Source organism: Centruroides vittatus, unplaced genomic scaffold (genome assembly GCF_030686945.1).
Source record: "Centruroides vittatus isolate TY-2023 unplaced genomic scaffold, ASM3068694v2 contig_866, whole genome shotgun sequence".
Lineage (NCBI taxonomy): Eukaryota > Metazoa > Arthropoda > Arachnida > Scorpiones > Buthidae > Centruroides > Centruroides vittatus.
The window spans coordinates 520,846-541,638 of record NW_027122565.1 but is presented as its reverse complement, the minus strand read 5'-3'; the positions used below and the strand labels follow the sequence as shown (position 1 = coordinate 541,638).

At 31.5% G+C, this 20,793-nt stretch overlaps 1 protein-coding gene across 6 annotated transcripts in view; it reads left to right on the top strand.

Annotated features, from left to right (window-relative positions):
- Positions 1-20,793, top strand: part of LOC136982853 (histone-lysine N-methyltransferase SETDB1-like) — a 120,261-nt gene that overhangs the window by 21,973 nt on the left and 77,495 nt on the right. Inside the window, exon 1 of one of the 6 annotated variants that reach the window (XM_067279389.1) lies at positions 18,394-18,570. The exons of the other annotated variants lie outside the window; for them this stretch is intronic. Coding sequence (XP_067135490.1) covers positions 18,561-18,570 — 10 coding nt within the window. The 5' untranslated portion in view covers positions 18,394-18,560. Of the gene's footprint in view, positions 1-18,393; positions 18,571-20,793 lie in introns of those variants that run through there. 6 annotated transcript variants of the gene reach the window in all.

The window sequence follows — 20,793 nt, the reverse complement described above, 5'->3', positions numbered from 1 at the left end:
GTAATTAAATGTAAAAACACTCCATCCGAAGCGATGATACAACAAAACTGTCTATTAGCATTAGTCTAAAACCAAAGAAATACAAAAGTAAGTTAAAACTTAGAAACGCCATTAATGAATGAGATGTTATCGTGAAATACGCCACTTAAGATTTTAGAAGCTTAAAATAGCTCTATGCGGGACTCAGATGTCAAATGTAGGGGAGTTACACGGTGCCATTGAACGTAATGAAAAAAGACTCCCGGATAAATAAGTGTTCTTCGATTCCCACAATGTCTTAGGAACGAGATCTGCGTCATGATCAAACTTATTCACTGAGGTGGAACCTGGTTAACTCGAAACGGCCGGGTGAAAAAAATTCAGACTTCGAGTTAACCATCTTGATTTAACATGTTATGTTGGACGATTGGTGAAAGAAAATGAATCGGAATAAATACTTCGAGTTATCTAGGTTTCAGTTAACCAGGTTCCACAGTATTACTTTTTTTTTTAAATAGCTCTGTCTACATCTATTATTTGCCACGTTCTCACGAAGCTCCGCAAGAGGAAGGCGAAGCATTCTGACAGTCACCCCAATGTACAAATGCTTCGATCCAGTTAGTGAATTTTGTAAGGGAACAGCATAAACATCTAGTTTTCGTGACACCGCCATTCTGTAACTAAGTTCGCTCTCATTGCGTATTTGTGAAGTTTCAAAAATATGGTTACATACAGTTATCCCTTAATTAACACGGTTAATTAATTAAAACTTCTGCCGCGTATATAAAGAAACTGTCGCAATTAATTTCGCGCGTTAATCAAATCCCGTTCTACAGGGGATACTTGTATTGTCACTAGCTTCCCAGCCCACGTTGCGCAGGATCCTTTTCAATGACAGAGAAAAAGCTTCGCCCCTTGATAAACCAGGTTTTTATACTGTTCCCTTACGAAATTCATTAATTGGATCGAAGCATTTGTATTGGTGTGACTTCCATAATCTTCGCGTAGCATGGCGAGGAAGTGGCAAATAATAGATGTACTGTACAACAGAGCTGTCTAAAAAAGTAACAGTGGGTAAGTTTGATCCACTTTGACCAGAGACCTCTCTCCTAAAGGTTAGTTCACACTGAGCGAATAGCGAAAGCGAATGATGAAAGCGAAAAGCGATTGTGAATTCTAAGCAGCCAATCATTTGCAAGGGAGAGAAAACGTCATCTCGAAAATCAAAATGGCTGTTTCCGATGATCTGCTGTTAACCATACTTGTTTATTGAGGAAAAAAAACACGGCAAAAAGAAAACGATGCTGGGTGAGAGGAATATAAAAATTCCGTAATTACAATATTTACTCTGTTGTGTAGGAAGTTTCTGTAGCCATCTTGAAAACAACAAGAACCACGTGACAACTAGCGGGAATACGATTGGTGGCGAAATTTTTTCGCTAGCGGAAAAGCTCGACTGTTCCCACTTCGAAGCGATTCGCGAAATGGTAAAATTCGCCGGAAACGACGTCTTGTCTGACGTGTTATTCGCTCTGTTTTTCGCTTTCGCCAACGAATCCCCTTCAATGTGAACTAAGCTTTAGGCTTTCAACATATATATATCTCCGATTAACGGGACATATATATATATATATATATATCCGATTAACTATATACGAACTTCCGATGCAAACCGGAAGTCAGGTTATTTCAATTCAAAAATTTCCCCTGAAAGGTGTTACGTAGATGGACGGCGCGACTCCGTTGCTAACGGAAAAGTATGATGTACAAGGGCAAGACACTACTAATTTGAGGTGGAGAGCATATATTTTAAATTAAATAAATTAAAAATTGCAGCCCTGCATTGTGACGATGTCATAATAAATAATTGCTCATAATCTGTTTACTTCTAATACAGCAAGTTTTGAGTTTCAACTAATCGACTGGCTGTATGGAGAACTCTTTCTTACTAATAATAAATTATCGAAAATTGTGTAATTGAATGAAATAATTATTTTAATTATTTATATACTGTATATTTTTCTGTAACAGTCTTTAGCAGCAGAAGCTCGCGATTTTCTCAGAAACGAACATAGTAAAACAACGGATTAAACAATATTTAGGAATAATTTGTAGTACATTTTTATAGATTTTTATAAATCTCAGGTCGGTTGTAAAATGCGCAGTAGCATGACTATTTAATTAGTGAAGGAAACAGATTATTGACAAATCTTTGACAAGATCACTGTGTTACTAAAATGGGGTTCTTAATTTTTTAAATTTTCTATAGCTCGAGTACTTCTTATACCCCAGCTAAGATATATGAAACGATCTGTAATAAAAATGTTAAATTGTAACCAAAATTATTTTGAAAAAACGACAAACGTTCCTTCCTACACATATAAGCATACTTAAATATATAAATGGAAAAATTTACGAAGTAGCAAATTTCTTATGCAGTACCATATTTTATTCATTCTGCTGAATGCTGAGGCGATCAAGGCGTCAACTTACCTCTTTGGAGAATCTGGGATCGAATCTTGATGAACAACTGTAGTGGTCTGTTGTGCCATGCTTCTCATCCGGCCGCGCCCCCACTGCAGACCTGGCTGAATCCACATTGGATATGCAGGATATCCAACGGACCTGGAGAACCTGGAAATGTCAGGGAATTTATTAGATTAGGGAAAAGTCATGAAAATCAGGAAATTAGGTATAAAACCTGGAAAAGGGGAAAAAAAATTATTGCAGCACGTATAAATATTATTAATGCATCATATAATGGAAACAACAGAAACGATTTGAATGTGCACATTATTGTGTCACATGAATTGAATGATGAATTAAGATTACATAATGCATGCTAATTAAATTTAAGTATAATAATTACTAATATTTACTGCAGTGTTTTAAGAAAATACAAAATTTGAATTATGTGGTTTTAAAATGTTATATTAAAAAATGTAGCTTTTTTCAATTGTAAATAGCTTATTTTTAAGTGTTGTTTTGTGGTATTTGCTGAAAAGCAGTTGGCAACAGTAGCTAGCAGTCAGTTTTCTTTGGAAATGAGGATGTAGAGGAGGTCTGATCACAACAGTTTTAACACTCTTACCGACTAAATGCTATGTAGAATTCATCTATACTTCAGCAATGTTTGCAATTTATGATTGCAGGGTTTGGAACCAGCCACTATTTTAACTAAAAGTCAGTTTTTGCAAAATGTCATTAAAAGTCTCTTTTGGAAAAATGTTACTGTACAGTATTTATTCCGTTTTAATGTCTATCTTTTTCAACTTTTTGAGAAGCTGAGAAATGAAGTGTATATGAGATTCAAAGTATAAGTAACAAGCTTGGAAGTAAAACTAAACCTGTTAACTGTAATTTGAACAGAATTAACTATGGGTAATTGATTTTACTTCATTTGAGTGTTGCTCATCTATTGAAATTTTGCTGATTTTAATAGTGAAATATATTTAAATTAACAAGTTTTACATGCTATAAATTTTTAATTTATGTTTACAGGACAATAATATAGATTTTAGTTTTTATGAAATACTAGATTTTATAATAACAAATAATTTTATAATAATAAATAATTTTATATGAAAACAATAGTTTGATCAATAATATGTTCATATAATTTATATGTAATATCTGGCTAAATAAACATTTAATGCAGAGATGCAAGATGTTTTGGTGAACATATTCATATGCTTCCATTTCTTTTAATAGCAACATGAAATTGTTGGTCAGTAATTTCTTGACATTTTTACCTTTCTTAACTATTTTCTGAATAAAAGTCTGTTCTGACCATGTGATTGTAGATTTCAGATAGTAAATTAACACATTTTGTGAGTTCAATTACTGATGTGCATCTCTGTACAGTACATATGGTAGACCTTGAATATGCCACTAAAGATTGGAAAATTAGAAAAGTTAGAATGAAGGGAGTAACTGACAGAGAGATAGTAGAATTTTGAAAAGATTGTGCAACTGCTTACAAGTTGTTACCACCAAATTGATGGAAAAGTGCCATGAAAAACAAATTGACCGAGGGATTGCCAATGCCTAAATCCAGTTTATAGAAGGAATAGAGAGAAAGCACAAAAACTGCTAGTTATTAGCCATAAGAGTTTCTAATGTAATAACATTAGAAACTCTTATAGCTAATAACTGGATAAATGATTCTACAGCTGGTTAAAATTGCTAAGCAATACAAAGATTAGTCATTATGACCAAATGCTACTCTAGACAGCATGACAGGTTTGATTCTTTCTGGCTTAGTCTGTCACGTGAATACAGTGAAGTAAAAGAATTTGAAACGTTTCTGAAGATGATTTCATAATGTCCCATGGTAATGCTCATATGAAAAGTGGATTTTTCAACCAACAAAGTATTCTTAATGGAAAACCAAAAGGAAGAGACATCTGTAGCTTTCAGGAAATTACATGATGTAGTGATATCAGCTAAGTGGATTGGGGAAATTGGATATATCAAAATAGTGTATCTATGCAACTTAAATTGCGCCCAGAGATAGAAGGAAACTATGGTAGCTCATAAACAGGAAGAAATAAGGAAAGAGAAAGAGTGGAATGAGAAATTGATAGCTGCATGAGATGGTGAAAGAGCTCAAGAAAAAGATGATCATGATTCTTGCAGAAGCTAATAAGGAGATAGGGATATAAGTGTGCATTCAGAAGAACTGCAAGAAACGTTTATTCTATTCTATAATTAATAAAGCATATGATTATTTTGTGATATTTACTCATTGTGAATTGCATAATTTGGAAAAATTGTATTGGGCTTACATTATAAGGTTGAGTATCGATTTGAGTTTTCATATTTTAATAAAATTGTTATGTTGAACATATATGCGATATCTTCTGCACATTTTGAAGCAACAATGTATGAATTGATTAATCAAAATGAAAAAGTTAATCATATTTTATAATAAAGGGAATTGAATAGCCTTATAACTAAGTTTCATTTGGATTTTTCCGTGGTCCGGAGAAAACTTATGGGTCTGTAGTAGCTTCTACCCTCAGAAAATTAACATTAATTCTCTAAGGGTAGAAGCTACTACAGATCCATAAGTTTTCTCCGGACTACGGAAAATTTTTGTAATAGAAAATAAAATCTTTAAGATTATCTTTTATTAATAAAGATTAATCTCGACATCCATGACAATATATGCTGCGAAATGAGTATTTTTTTAGTCATTGTACTTAAATATAAATTATCAACGGAAATTCTGAGATACAATAAAATTTGTCTGTTAAAGGAAACCTGCCTAAGCGGAAACAAAGAGGTTTTTGGGTACGAAGAACGTAACTTAACCTGCATAAAATGAAACGTTATTTGTCTACAAGCAAAATCTTAAGTGAAATCGCATCTAGTTAAAACTCTTCACAAAGCATGAAAAACTATTTCCAGAACTAGTTTGAATGTTACAGAAACAAGTCACATGACAAGGATATAACATAGTTACATGAAGTCTGTTAAATATTAGTCTTGGATGAAATTAATCAGGGGAACAACCAAGAATTTTCAAGAATCGAGTTCTCGAGAACAGCAACGAATGTAATTGCTGAGAACAATGAGAATAAGGTAACATAATGCTACTAATTTGCCTTGTTCGGAGTAATTAGTTACTAACTAGTAACGGATATTCGAAATCAAATCGATTAAGATGTTGATAATTACATAGATTGAAGTTATTGATTAATTAGAGCATTAAAATTTCTCGAGAAGTCAGATCACAGAATAACTTGATCTCTGTATAACTGTAACGTGATCAGAATTTCTGGGGCAGAGCAAGACTAGTTTGCTGTTTCGTGAGTTCTTATTCTGATACCTAGTTACGAAGATGATGTTACCTATGTAAAAGTGATTTTTACTACGAAAAATGAATCGAACTGCATGGCATTTATCTGATATAAATTAAAATTAAATTAAGATTTAAAAAAGGCGAGAGTAAAACCTGTTCAAAATGGAAACTTTCCAATCCAGAAAAAATATTCCGTACTGTACTATTCCAGTTTAAACAGGTTTCACTATATAATAAGAAAAATTCACGCGTTGTTTTTATCTGACTGACGCGAAATATTTCTAGTCTCGTTTTTTAAAAGGAGCTAAAAAATGAGATTAGTGTAATAATAATGTAGTAAATATACTCAGCTTAGTTAATTTTATGAAAGCGGCGTTTTACCTAATTATTTTATATACTCTTGATGAGCAATTATTTTATTGTGACAGCGTCACAATGCCGGGCTGCAACTTTTAAAAATATTTTAAATTAATTTAATTTAAAATGTACGCTCTCCCTCCAATTAGTTGTTTTGCCCCCTGTACATCATGCTTTTCCTTTAACAATACACTCGTGCTGATTTTCTATTAACTGCTTTCAGGAGAAAAGTTTTGAATTGAAATAACGTAACTTCCGGTTTGCATCGGAAGTTCATACCGGATATATAGTTAATCGGGGCCTCCTGCTTCTAAGGATTCCATATGTGGTCTCGCCTTTCATTCCTCTAACTCCGTTCCCGAGATTAAGGAAAGACTGACAACGGACAACAGTGGGAATTTATAGGTCTACAAGTTTTTCAAATTGCAGCCCAATAAGTTTGCTAGAAATACGTGAGTTTTATCACAGGCGTTTTCTTGTAGAAGTAAGATGACTTATATCTATGGCTTGGTGAACGTTATGCTATCCCTTTTAGTTTGGAAGGATTAAAGCATATTAATTCTTTTGCCTCTGTGTTCTTATTGAATTCCTTATTATATTGTGAAGCTTCGGAAGTAGGCCTAGAATTTGTGTAAAAAAAGAATAAGGGAAGATTTTTTTTTGTATAGAAGAAAATAATAATAATAATTATAAAGTTGTAAAAAGAAACCATCAAACGAGAAAAAAAAGAGGGAAACGAAAAATGAATATTTTATGTTCATATAAGGAAGGACATGTCTGTAAAAATTTCTAAGAAAGTCGAACTACTCATATTAAAACAATAGATGAATTTGAGTACTTAGATCGAACATCTTCGATAGGAATCGAATTATCACTCGATGTTGTTGACTCATCCCGCGATCTGGGATTCGATCTCGTTACAATTCGTAACGAGGAGCGGGACCAATTAGAGAGCGGGGGCAAGTCGGCATCGACCTATCGGAATGTTCGATCTGGGACCGAAGAGAAACTTATATAAACCGTCCAAAAAAAAAGGATGTGGGGTTTTTGGTTGATAGCGTTTCTCTCTCCGAATTTTTTTTGGTGCTCCTATCTTTCCAGACCGAAGGCTTGTTCGACGTCCCAGGATTCGTTTTCCCATCCCGTCAAGAACCAACCCAGGTGCACCAGGTCATCAGTGGTCATCGCTACGGATTGTACTGTGCGCCCCGAAACCATCGTTCTCCGCTTCACTTTTGCCGGAGGAACCTAACGACCGTCGGGATATTTGGACCTTTTTTATTTGTGAAGGACTTATTCCCTCCGTTGGATTGGCATTACGCCTCTTTGTCAGCGTAGTTGTAAGGAATTTTTATTACTATTAAACAGTTTGACGAATGGGGAACCCGTCTCTGAGAATTTTCCCTACTCCCACATGTTAGTCGTGACCGCCGACATCCTAACTAATTCAGTCGGTCGGCTAACCTCACAATATCATTGTCTACTTTGGACTCTGTATATTAATAGAATTTATTATACTGGTGGTGTTTCTGTTTTAGCAAATAGAGATCTTATTCAGAAAAACAATAAATAAATAAAACTAAAGATATTTTGTTTTTCTGAATAAGATCTCTATTTGCTAAAACAGAAACAACACCAATATAATAAATCCTATTAATATACCGAGTCCAAAATAGACAATAATGTAATGAAGGATTAAAACATAGTTCATAATCCTTTCCTAAGTCTCCCATTTCTTGTAAAACAAAATTAGTCCTACTCATATCGTAATTCAGTATTACATGAATCAGTTATTCATATCTCACTTCGAGTTGCTTTTTTCCGTTTCAGGTTAGGTCCATGTATTTTACGACTTGTGAATTTTGGTGATAAGTATTATCTATTTTATTGTGAATATCAGCCAACTCAGTACGAATAAATTCTTTTAATTGCAACACAAAACGCGGTTATGGCATTGAATTATAATTGAGCTGCAATATCTATGAACACCCACTGACGACCGTTTGTCTTTCCTTAATCTCGAGAATGGAGTTAGATAGATGAAATACGAGACCAGATAACCTCAGAGGCAGGAAGCCCCGATTAACTGTATATGAACTTTTAATGTAAACCCGAAGTCATGTTATTTCAATTCAAAACTTTTCTCCTGAAAGCAGTTAATAGATGACCGGCACGACTGTATTGTTAAAGAAAAAGTATGATGTACAAGGACAAGACACTACTAATTTGAGGTGGAGAGCATATATTTTAAATTAAAAATATAATTAAAAATTGCACCCCGACATTGTGACGAAGTCATAGAATCCATTTTGAAATTATTCTCTTTGGTAACGCAATAACAAACATTTTCGGTGCTATTAGTATTTATTGTCATAAAATAGTTTTAATTAACATATTTTTCTTCATTATACATAGTATTAATTATTAATAAAATCGAGGAAATATGAGGCAATTATGTAACATTGAATTATCTGGTAAATATTGTAATGTCGATTCAGTGAGCTGGCTGATATATTGACTTTTGATTTCTTTCCATTTTAGTTTAATCAGATTGTGAAAGAATGTACTCTATACGCAAATATTCAAGTACATTAAAAATTCAGTTACCATTTACATATAGTGTAAAGTAATTATGACTTAATATTAATTTTCAAAAAGACATTAAATTATCGAGTTAGCGGTGATATTGAATTGGAACTCAATGTGCACTCAGAAAATACCAGCAGTTTACACAAACTTATATTCTTATTTAGCAAAGGGGTAATTTGACTATTTTAAACGTAGTTCGATTAAATTAATTCTGTTCTTATTTCGGAGCGCTGAATTAATTAAACGGTTTCAAATGAGTAAATTTTTGTAGTTTTCTTAAAATGTGCAGTATGTGAGAATGAGAGCAATTCATCTGTTAATCTATTGTAGTTCAGATAAGAGTACATAAAAAAGAGAAAAGCTAGTTTAAAACTCAGTTTCATTTCTTAAAATTTAGTAGCGAGATTGAGGCCGAAGTTTTAAACGCGAAAACGTTACGTCGGACGTTCAGCGCCGTTTCCTGTAAGCCTAGAAGTTTGACAATGGCGTTTGGAAAGTCAGTGAAATCATGCTCGACATTCCAAATGCCATTGTAAAATTTTTTTTTTCTACTTTTTGTTTTACTTAACTAATTTATTAATACATTGAAATAAATGTAACAACTTAATAATTTAACAACTTAAATAAAAGTTAAATAAATTATTTATTAATAATGTAGTGAATTTAATTACCTTGTACCATATAACTTTAGTATTCGGTAGATCTTTAAGTATTAGCGAGGTTGCGGCCGAAGTTTTCATCTCAGCGACGTTCGACGTTCATGTTTTAGAGATGAAAACTTCGGCCTCAACCTCCCTATTATTAGTTTTAATTTGTAGAATTTCGTCGGATGGCGATTAAATTTAAAAAGTAGGTTGAAGACACAGTCTGTTGAAAAAGGAATCACCTTCACTTTAAATGTTTCGGAATACAAACGTTTGACAACCGATCTGTAGGATACTTAGCCGTCAAAATTAAAACCTCCCTTAAAAACAAAGAAATATCCAATTAAAAACACAAGTTTAAAAATCGAAACTGGTAATGCCCAGACGTCTTTCCTTCCCTCCTTACCATTTAGAGTCGGTAGAGCTTTTTATCTACAAGCAACAAACACTGGTAAATGTAGATTTTCATCTGTTGTCTGGTACCCAATCTTTGCAGAATAATTTAAATTAATAATTTTATTTTAATTTTAGTGTTTGAGTTTAAATTTTGTTTTCATATTTTTATCATTCACATTAATGCAAATAATAAAAAGTAAGCGTAAAAAATCTACAGTTAGTTTTCGTAATAAAAATACAGTAAATCTTATCTAAAATGGGCCCTCTACAAAACAAAAATTCGCTTAAACGGAAAATCAGTCGCAGAATTGAACGTGTTATGTAAATTACTATTTTAAATCGGATACCTGTCTAATGCGGAAATAAGACTTGGTATCAATCAAATAAACAATCGAGTAAAGCGGGTTTTTTGAGTAACTGTTTGTTAAACTTGTTATGCTTCTCACATATACAGTATCAAGAATGGAAATATTAACTGTTTTTTTCTCTGTTTTTACTGTTTTACATTTCTGTTTCTATGTTGTCTACTTGGACCTTGTTTATTAATAGGACTTATTATACTGCTGAAGTTTCTGATTAGCAAGGAGAGGCGATCTTAGTCAAAATTCAAAACAAAATATTTTTATACACTCTTTTTGTTTGTTTCGACGACCTGAAGGCCCCTCTTCAGCAGGTTTACAATATTCTATAACAATTGTATAAAAAACTTTTTAGAAAACAATGACATTACATCCGACAATAATATTTAAGATATGATAAAATTACTTTTTAAACTAATATTAAACAATAAAGAAAACATACATTTTTTTTATTGTTTAATATTAATACAACATCAATACTGACATAAAGTATCCAAAAGATAGAGCGTAACATACATATCATAACGTTCTTTAAATGATACCTTTATGAAATGATAAAGCTATTAAATAATTTAATTTCTTTACGAAATGTTAAAAAATATTTCTCTACTAACTGATCTTGATTAGTTTTTTTTTTGTTTTTTCTACGTTTTATAATGGTTTTAAAGGCTTTTAATTTCAATCTTTTTGAAAAAAATTTTTAATTCAGTTTACTTATTTTATTTAAATTTGTTTTAAATCCTACCAATTATACTTTAAACCATATATCAGGTTTTTATAATATATCCATTTTAATTACCCAATTTTAATATCAATCTGTGTTAAATAATCGAATAATATCTTTAAAAAAGGTCTGAAGAGAAGTTATCAAAACCCGAAATGCATTTCCAAATACAGCAATAAAGCCTATATTAATTAAAGTTTTCTGTCATTTAAATTACAAAAAAACAGGACAAAATTTAGGCTTAGTAATCTCTGTTTTATTTCGAGTTAAGAAACTGCTATTAAATGTGTAATTGTCGATTTAGCAAAAATTTCCTGTATTTAATTATGCAAACGTTTTCCACCTGTTCCACAGGTCATCTTCAAGCAATTTCTTAGTTCTGGAATGTTATCTCGTGCAGGTTCGAATATATATGCGCACGATATTTCAAATTTTAAAAAACCGTTGGAACATTCCATGTAAAATATAAAATATAAACAATAATAAAAACATTAATAAAATTGATTAAATAAACATATTAATCCGCTAAATAATAATTTAAGGGACGTAAACTAACATAATATATATCTATATATTTTTATAGGGGATGAGGATACGCTGTATGCTTGATTAAATGGAGTGTTTGTCAATCATGAATTTCCACGCAGTTGGCAAATTCGTTGCGTCTTTATAGTTCAAACATCTACCTGTTGTCCCTGATTTGTATATTTCAAATTTTTCCATGGTCGAAAACCTAATAAAATCTTACATAACACCTAATAAAAAGAAACCGAAAGGAAATTCAAATGGGGAAATAACTAAATTCACGTACAGAGAAGGTTTGTCCACGATAATGAAGGAAATAGCCAAATGTAAGAATGCAAAGCTGATTTATAAGCGCGCACCCACCATCTACAGTGCCCTCAGGAACGACAAAGATAGCACAAAAGCGGATGAATGCTCTGGGGTCTATAAAATACCATACGAAAATGATCAATTGGACCTGAATAAAGAATACATAGGAGTCACTAACAGAGGCTTAAACAAAAGACTAAAAGAACATATGTATGACATCAGTAAAGGGCACTGCACTACCACCTTATCAAGAATGGCACAAACAGAGGGATCAGTAATTAATTGGAATGAAGCCAAAGTTATCCAACAAGTACGCTCACCATCGTTAGCATTAACCATGGAAAAATTTGAAATATACAAATCAGGGACAACAGGTAGATGTTTGAACTATAAAGACGCAACGAATTTGCCAACTGCGTGGAAATTCATGATTGACAAACACTCCATTTAATCAAGCATACAGCGTATCCTCATCCCCTATAAAAATATATAGATATATATTATGTTAGTTTACGTCCCTTAAATTATTATTTAGCGGATTAATATGTTTATTTAATCAATTTTATTAATGTTTTTATTATTGTTTATATTTTATATTTTACATGGAATGTTCCAACGGTTTTTTTAAAATTTGAAATATCGTGCGCATATATATTCGAACCTGCACGAGATAACATTCCAGAAGTAAGAAATTGCTTGAAGATGACCTGTGGAACAGGTGGAAAACGTTTGCATAATTAAATTAATAATTTCTCAGAGATATAAGGTGTCTGAGTAGTAATGTTTTAAAACTCTGAGCATTTATCCAACTATTTCCTGTATTGTTTGCTAAGGGGGAAATTCGGTATTCTGCACGCTATACAGTATAGTATATACTGGGCACTATTTTGTTTTTTTGTTTGCTTTTGCCTGAAATAAATGTATGACGATGCATTTTAAACATTATGTTATTTTATGTATATTTAAATATAAAGTAATATTGTATGACATAGTATATAACAGACATGGGCAAATGCGGCTCTTTTTGAGTTAAATGCGGCTCTTGCTGAAAGTGTTAATTTCTGCTTTTTGTTATTATTTTTACAATTTTATTTTCACAATTTTGTGAAAATATGTAATTATATATATGTAATATTTAGTAATTTATTTCCAAGTTGGTGCAATAAATTAAATTGACATTTCAAATCTATTGTTTTAAACAAGTTCTCGATCCAGATGGGGGACACCCCATCCTTTCCTGCCTTACCGTACTATCCGCCACGACAGTACAGAACTGCGGCTCCCAATCATTTTACAAAAACCTACATTTCGGCTCCCACTGAACTTTGGCTTGCCCACCTCTGATATATAATATTGAAGGAGGCGGTCGGAAATTTTTCTTAAAAGGGGTTAGGATATATAAAAAAGATTGGGAAACCCAGATATAAATCTATAGTATATGTAAATTGTGTCTGAATAGTGTGCTATATGAATAGTTAAAAATCCAATAAAATCATGAACAAAAATTTATTAATAATTTAATAAGTTACTGTGTTTAGAGAAAGCATATTCATTTTAAAATACGAATGCTTTTAATTCTAGTGAGTACTTATACTGTATTATGCTTATTGATTCACTGTCCTTTTTGTACAGAACATTCAACCATGACGGCAGTTTTTTCATGAACGTTGAACAAAAATGCATACAAAATAACCTTCATTCAACGGCCATTTTTTAAGTCCCCTTCAGTGGTCGTTCAGATCTTTGATCAGATCAAGAAAAAAATTTTACTTAAAATAATTACATTTAGTTGACTTTTGTTATATATTTACATAAGCGAGAAACTTCTAAAACTAAATCAATTTCTAGATGGATCGATTCGAGAATAAACATGTAGTTAAAGTACCGAAAACATCTTTAAATTATAATCCCTTGTATGAAATGGAAATTGTGATGAAAAAAGCGATCAACTGATATAATAAACATTGAAAGAAAGAAGATTAAAATTTCAGCCTTGAAGACTACAGTAAACAGACTCTCGATTAACCAGGATAAATAAGAATAACGTCAGTTCGGGTTACGTATTAAATCCCGCTGACGGATTCAGGATTTTGAGAAGGCAGATTTGCGACGCAAGCGTTTCATTAAAAAAAATTACGAATCGATAATGCTGTCGGATGAAATGATGCACAAAACTTGTGCGTCATTTCAATAATATGTTCAACGGCCATTTACAAAATATTCTTTTTAAAAAATAAGAATGATACGCATTCATTCGCCATTAAAGAATGAATTCGTACAAAGCAATAAATATTTATGCTTTCCTCTGAAATGTTATTTTGTTTTAAAACTCGTCAGGTGTTCCTGGCGTACCCTGTATATATCCTACATGATATATACAGGGTATTCCAAGAACATCTGAACCAGGGATGGCGAACCTGTGGCGTGTGCCCAAAGTAGCATATCGGAAGAAATCATCTGGCACGTAACTTATCATACGATTTCGATTTATAACCTTTCTTTTTCAATCATCCTTTCAGTTTATTATCTGATCATCCCTTTTCCAATCAGCTTTACGTCTATTCTGATTAAAGAATATTCATTTCATTTCTTTGAATATCGGTATTCGAAGTTTAAAACTTCGATAGGCATAAACATTTTTAAAGGTAAGCATGCTTGCTATATGGCATGCGGACTCAAAATGGTTCGCCATCCTTGATATAAACTATTAAGTTTCTTTTATGTTTTAAAGTGGATTGTATTTGTTTTCGTTACACTTAAATAATTATAAGGTTCTTCAGGAATCAGTATATAGGCAAATTACGTAACGTTATTTTTATACTTTGCAACTACTACTACACAACGCTTCATAACGCGTCGCATATACCTCCCTAAAATTACGTAATGCATATCCTGGTCGACCCCTTAATTGGACTAAAGAACAACATACAGTACTGGGTACTGAACGCTATGTTATTTTATTAAATACGTACAAAGCAATTATATAAACAGTAGGGTTCGCTATGCAACACTTCGATAACAAAAATGAATACTTCTGTTATCAAGGAACGAGATCCTGTTACGTAATGTATTTGTAAGCGTAGTGACGATTATCCACTTATATCTGCAATTTATGGACAGCCTTTATGTTCATAAAGTTGTATATAAAAATTTAAAAATAACAAAGATGCTTATACAAATTTTAAATCTTTATTTAACAAATTTTATAAACATAAAATTATAAAATAAAATGTTTATAATTTAAAAATAGTTGCGTTGATTGGTTATGCACGAGAAGGATACTTAGGATAAAAAATTTGTATTATGTAGCAATTTTAATTAAAAAATTTAAAAAGCGTAACGAAACTGGATCGCCGCCATTACTACGTCCAGAATAGGAATCGTTTTCGTTTCAAACAAATATAAACGCGAAAGTAATTATGAAAATATTTAATAAATATATAAGTATTATGTAAAATATATGCAGATTACGATAAATAAAAACGTGCTGTAAGTACTCAAAATCATCGATTAAATCTAGGAAGTGAGACAAATAATGCGGATACTTCCGGTTCGCTGGAGTGCGTCGTTAAACTTGTATAATTGGAGGATATAGATCACGTGCCGTAGATGAAATTTTGATTTTGAATTAGCTGTGATATTCTTTTATATATAGGCTATATAGATTTTAAAGTAACAAAATTAGTTGCTTTGGTATCAAGACCGTAAGCCATTCCCTGGATATGCCCTGTTAAATTCTATACACAGTAAATGGAACAGATAAAAAAAAAAAGAGTCGATGGGATACGAGCACAACAGTCATATAGAAGAAAAAAAAAATTCAGAATTCTTCAAAAGAATGAATTTAACTACTAATTTTCTTAAAAAGTTAGGACAAAACAGTGTAGTTTCTTCCGTTAACCTATTAGCGAACAACATAAATCACCAATATTGTAATCGTTTAATAACGACTTTACCGACGACCCAATTCAATTTTATTTACTAATTGGATTTTTTTTTAATTTCGCGGATCACTAGGAACTGTGCAGTGTTAAATTTACGAAGAAATATGAAGAGCACACGTGAGGTCTTGTAATGCCACTCGTAATACAGTAAAGTGGACACAGTTAGATGTTCCATTCCCTTTCCTATCCCTCTGGGCAGTAACCTGTAAATCTGTTGAGGCATAAACGATTTGTGACTGATTCCTAGGCAAGTTTTTGGGTATCCTGTCTAAAGCCATCCCGAATGATTGAGAATATAAAGTATATTGATCCATTCTCAATGAGTTACACTTTATTTTCTTGTGTTACAGTGGCTAATATTTTATATATATTTCTTTTTTTAATATTAAATTTATATTAATAAGAATTTATGTATAGGTAGATGATTTAAATGAAAACCTCAAGCTTTTAAGAATAAAAATTCGGCTATGATATTATAAATAAAATGAAATTAAAAAAAAGTATACTGAAGGAAATATGGAAAGAGGAAGTTAAATTACAGGATATTTTATTACACATAAATAAGACTATTAATAACGTTTCAGTTTAGCATAATTTTATTCTAATTTATAATTAGAATTAAACGTAGAAGGGATAAAATATGCAATAGTGTGATATTTAGATACTTCTTAATACTAATTTATTTTATTGTCTATTAGCAGCTGAGTCCAGCAAAAAGTAACGATAGCGAAGATTAAAATTATTAGATTATAGCCGATCTTACCCGTTTTCACCGGATACAAGAATTCGGTTACTCTTTTCTGAGGCTAATTAGAGAATTTTAGATGAGTCTAAAATATGTTCGATTTCCCTCAGAAAAAGCAAAAAACCGCATGTAAAATAGTACAATAGAAGCCGAGATCTTCAGGATAATCTTTAACCCTCTCCTTCTCCCGCTGGGAGAATTTCCAAAAATCCCTTCTTAGTGTACATTCTCATGGTGTACACTGTGTACCAAATTTCAACTTTCAACTCCTAACCGTTTGGGCTTTGCGCTTATTATTATTATCATTATTATTATTATCAACTCATTTTTATTATAAGATAACCTATGTCGAACCTTGGTTTAGCGCTTCCTTTTGTTTGCCCTTGAGATTAACACTAAACCGAAGGATTTCAAACAATAAGAATTGCGTACACGTATGAAGTCTATTCAATACTTTCAGAGTTAGGAAGTTGTGTATTATGATGATCGCAGTATCGTTTGCAATGCAAAATCGCATATTTTAATAATTCACAGTTCTCCCCTTAATATTTATCGCAAAGATCCGTTCGTAGATGTAAAAGGAGCAGTTTTTAATAGAATGTCCTTCTGGGCAGGAATTACCTCTCTTGTGAATTCCCAACTTGCATAAGGAATTAACTCCTTGTGCAAATTCTCGTATTACTATTATTAGGCCTACATTCTTCCTTAATTGTTATACAGTATAATCCGAAAATGAGTTAACCGAGATATATCCTTTTAATAGTACTGCTGCATATTATTAATTTTAAAAATATCTCAGTTAACTTACTTTAGGCAACCCTATATTATATAAAAATTGTGTTTGTGCTTTGTTATTCATAATACGCGTTTATTATTTTGTATCAATTTACATATTACGTAATTCGACTGGAAACATTCTGGAAAACCGCAAGAACACTAAATTCACCCAATTTTTATAATAAAATTTCGGTGAAGATAGTATTTAATTAGTAATTTACTGTAGTAAAATATTATTTTGTTTCTCTTTCCGTGAAATTTAGTATAATTATATAGGACTATTCTTATAGGCTACATAGCTTTATCCGTAGAAATAGTTTTACAATTGAAATAATAATTTACTAAAGTTATAAGTTTATAATAATTGCGATCTGATTACATCAAAAATTGTAAAATTTCTATTTCATAACGGAACGGCTTTTTAAAATAAAGTTTTAATTGTATTCTCTGTACGAATTTACTAGCTTATCGGAGTATTTATCATTTTTCGTAGACATATTTTTCATTTTAAATTTTATTGAAATAAAATTTGATAATATCTAATTTTCACAGAAAGAAAATTGTAGTTACTGCCATAATGCTTTTATTATTACTCTTTTGAGGAACGTAACCGTAAGAGTAAAAATATGATGTCGAGAGAATAAAAACAACATTCTTATCTCGGTGTGTTCATTTTCGAAAGATATCAAAAACAAAGAAAATTTCTCAGGTTATAATTTTATATTCTATAACAGTAATGCTGTAGGAATAAAAGTAATGAAGGTCTATAAACAGTATTTATTCTGTTCTAACAACTTTTTACTTTAAAATTAAATTACTGGACTGATAAGACATTTTTATAGACTACGTTATCATTTAGAATAATATGATTTACTCCGTAGATCATAACTATCTTGGTCTATATGGTTTTTACAGCCTGATAAAACTTTTAAACTATTTCGATTATAAAAACTTTTGGTTAAATAGCTGTTTAAAAATTAAAGATATTGTCTAACGTTGGTACGTTGTTATCTGAATTGTTAATTAGATAATGCTGTAAAGTTAAATAAATATTATCATAAATTAAATTATTATATGTTCTTGTAAGCTCTTATTAAAATAGGTAATTTTGTTGAAGCATTATTAAAATTATATACTTTTAATCTTCACTTGTAGTTGGTTACGGGTTCGCCTGACGGAAAACTCTCGAGTGGAGTTTTCCGAACATCGGGCAGATCACGTGTTTTTCCAAGGTTAGTAAACTACCTTTGGAATTTTCTGGGTGTCTAATAACACCTAAATATGGGCCATCAGGCCGGTTGGATGGTTACTGCCTCAAGCAGCAAACTGAGAGATGCTGCAAAAATAAACAGTCAAAAATATTCAAAAGGAGAAAAAGAATAAATAAAAATAATAAGCCGAATACAATGAAGTCCCGTAAGTATGCGTAAATTTTTTTAAATGCTCATACAACAGTGTTGTAGAAGCAGGGGCGGCAAAAATCGGTTTCGCCTTAGGTGCAAGTTACCATCGAGACCGTAACTTGCACAGAAGGCTCACAGATCGTTCAAGTAATGCTTTACTGTATCTCATTAAACCAAACTAAACTTTAGATTTTATATAAAGTATTTTAAAAATATGTTTATCTACCACCTATTAAAATTAACTAAAGTTTGGTTTTGACATAATTAAGTTACAGAAATGTGTTTTAAAAATATGTATTATATAGTACAGTTGGAAATTGTCATAACCACAGTTGTTTTGATGTATATTTGTTGTGTGTCTTCTGCAATTGCACATGCAAATAAGTACGCGTATTTAAAACAATAGTATGCATTAGTACTGTACATTAAATAATCGATTATTTTAATAAAATATTTGAAGTAATTTTTAAATTTGTATGATTTAAAACACTCGCAAAATCATATTTTAGTAGGGATTATGATAAATACATTGAAACTCAAAAATATCAGTAGAGATTAAAAACACGGGAAATCTGTTAATCGATCAGGTTAGTTTCGGATTATTGTATTAATAGTTACGAAAATTATTATTAATTTTTTACATTCCAAATAGGCAAACTTGCAAATTACGTTATTGCTATTAGTGAGTTTAACGGAATAAAATTGTATAGCTTGAAATCACTCCTTTTATCTTAAGCGTTAGAAATTTTTGTTGTTGCCTAATTACTTATTAAGCCTTTTGATTGATTACATACATAAAAATATTTTCTTTGTTGTTTTATGGGTTATAAAAATATAATATAAAATTCGTATTCACTGAAACTTTGTAATACTGTATATATATTATTTTGATTGTTTTAACATTTCTTACAATTTTTATTTAATTGAAAAACTCATCGTAGTTATTCGTTACATTTATCGAATCCGAAGCAATTGTATGCAGAAAAAAGAAACAAAGACAAATATAATAATACTGAGTAAATAAAAAGAAAAATTCCATCGTTTGCTTTTGGTTTTGATTGGACAATGGCAACACGATACTCGAGCGATCTTCCAAAAGGAATGCTACCTGGGAAAAATTTCTATGGGGAGACTGGCCCCTATTTAGGTGCTAATTAGACACGTGAAGAAAATTGAAAACTCACAGACCAGCTCGTTGGTCAGGCGCGAACCCAAGACTGACTGACCAGTGTTCAGTGGTTTTATCTACTGTGCCATTGATGGGCTGTTTTTCTGATTATCAGTTTTTTTGAAAGTTTTATCGTACTGCTGCAAGACTTAATTGATAAAAACCATGTCTGTTGGAGTAGGAAATTTTAAACTAATGTGTCAGTAATTTGCATAATTTTTTCCGTTTTTAATGATTTCCGTTAAATTTAGAATAAGTTGTGAATCTATCCTTCAACTATAACCAATTTTTAAAATTTTAATAACTTAATACATTTAAAATACATTTAGGAAAAAATAATCTTATTTTGAAAACTCATGTAATATGGGGAAAATTCACTTTGTAACAGAAAAGAAACAGCTTCTCCGTTTGATATTTCGATCCCGCTGCATTAAAGCTCCGCCATTTTGTTTTTAAATTGATTTTAAAATAATACGAGAACGTCACTGAAATGTCTGTGCACGTCGAAAAATTCATTTCCACGCATTAAGAGGTCTGCAATAACTCTTCATCGCGCACACTCTGGGTATACATAATAAAGTATTTTTTTTGTCGGTTGGTCATTCGATATGTCACGTGCTTATCTGGAGGACACTACATAATATTTAAATGTGTTCTTTAGTATCAAAATTTTAATGAATGGAAACAGACATTGTGAAGTGATGTTTATAAATGTTATATTTAATTAGTAAAAGTATTCGATAAGTACATGTAAAATCTTAAATATTTTACTGTAAAATTTAATTCTGAGTTACAAACATTTTGTGCCTAGATACATGTCATATTAAGCCTAAAATATTTTAAGAAATTAGGTTTTTATTTATTTTTTGAGCATTTGTTTGTTTAAAATATTCAATGAAATTACAGAAATATGACCGAATCGATTAGTCTTTTATCATTATTGCGAAAACTGTAGTATGTGGCGATGCAGGTTTTCACTGAGATGCAATCTGCGGCGGTAGTTTCTGCAGCATTGTGTGGAAGCCATCGTGACGTCACTACAAGACGGCTATTACGTCACAACATTGC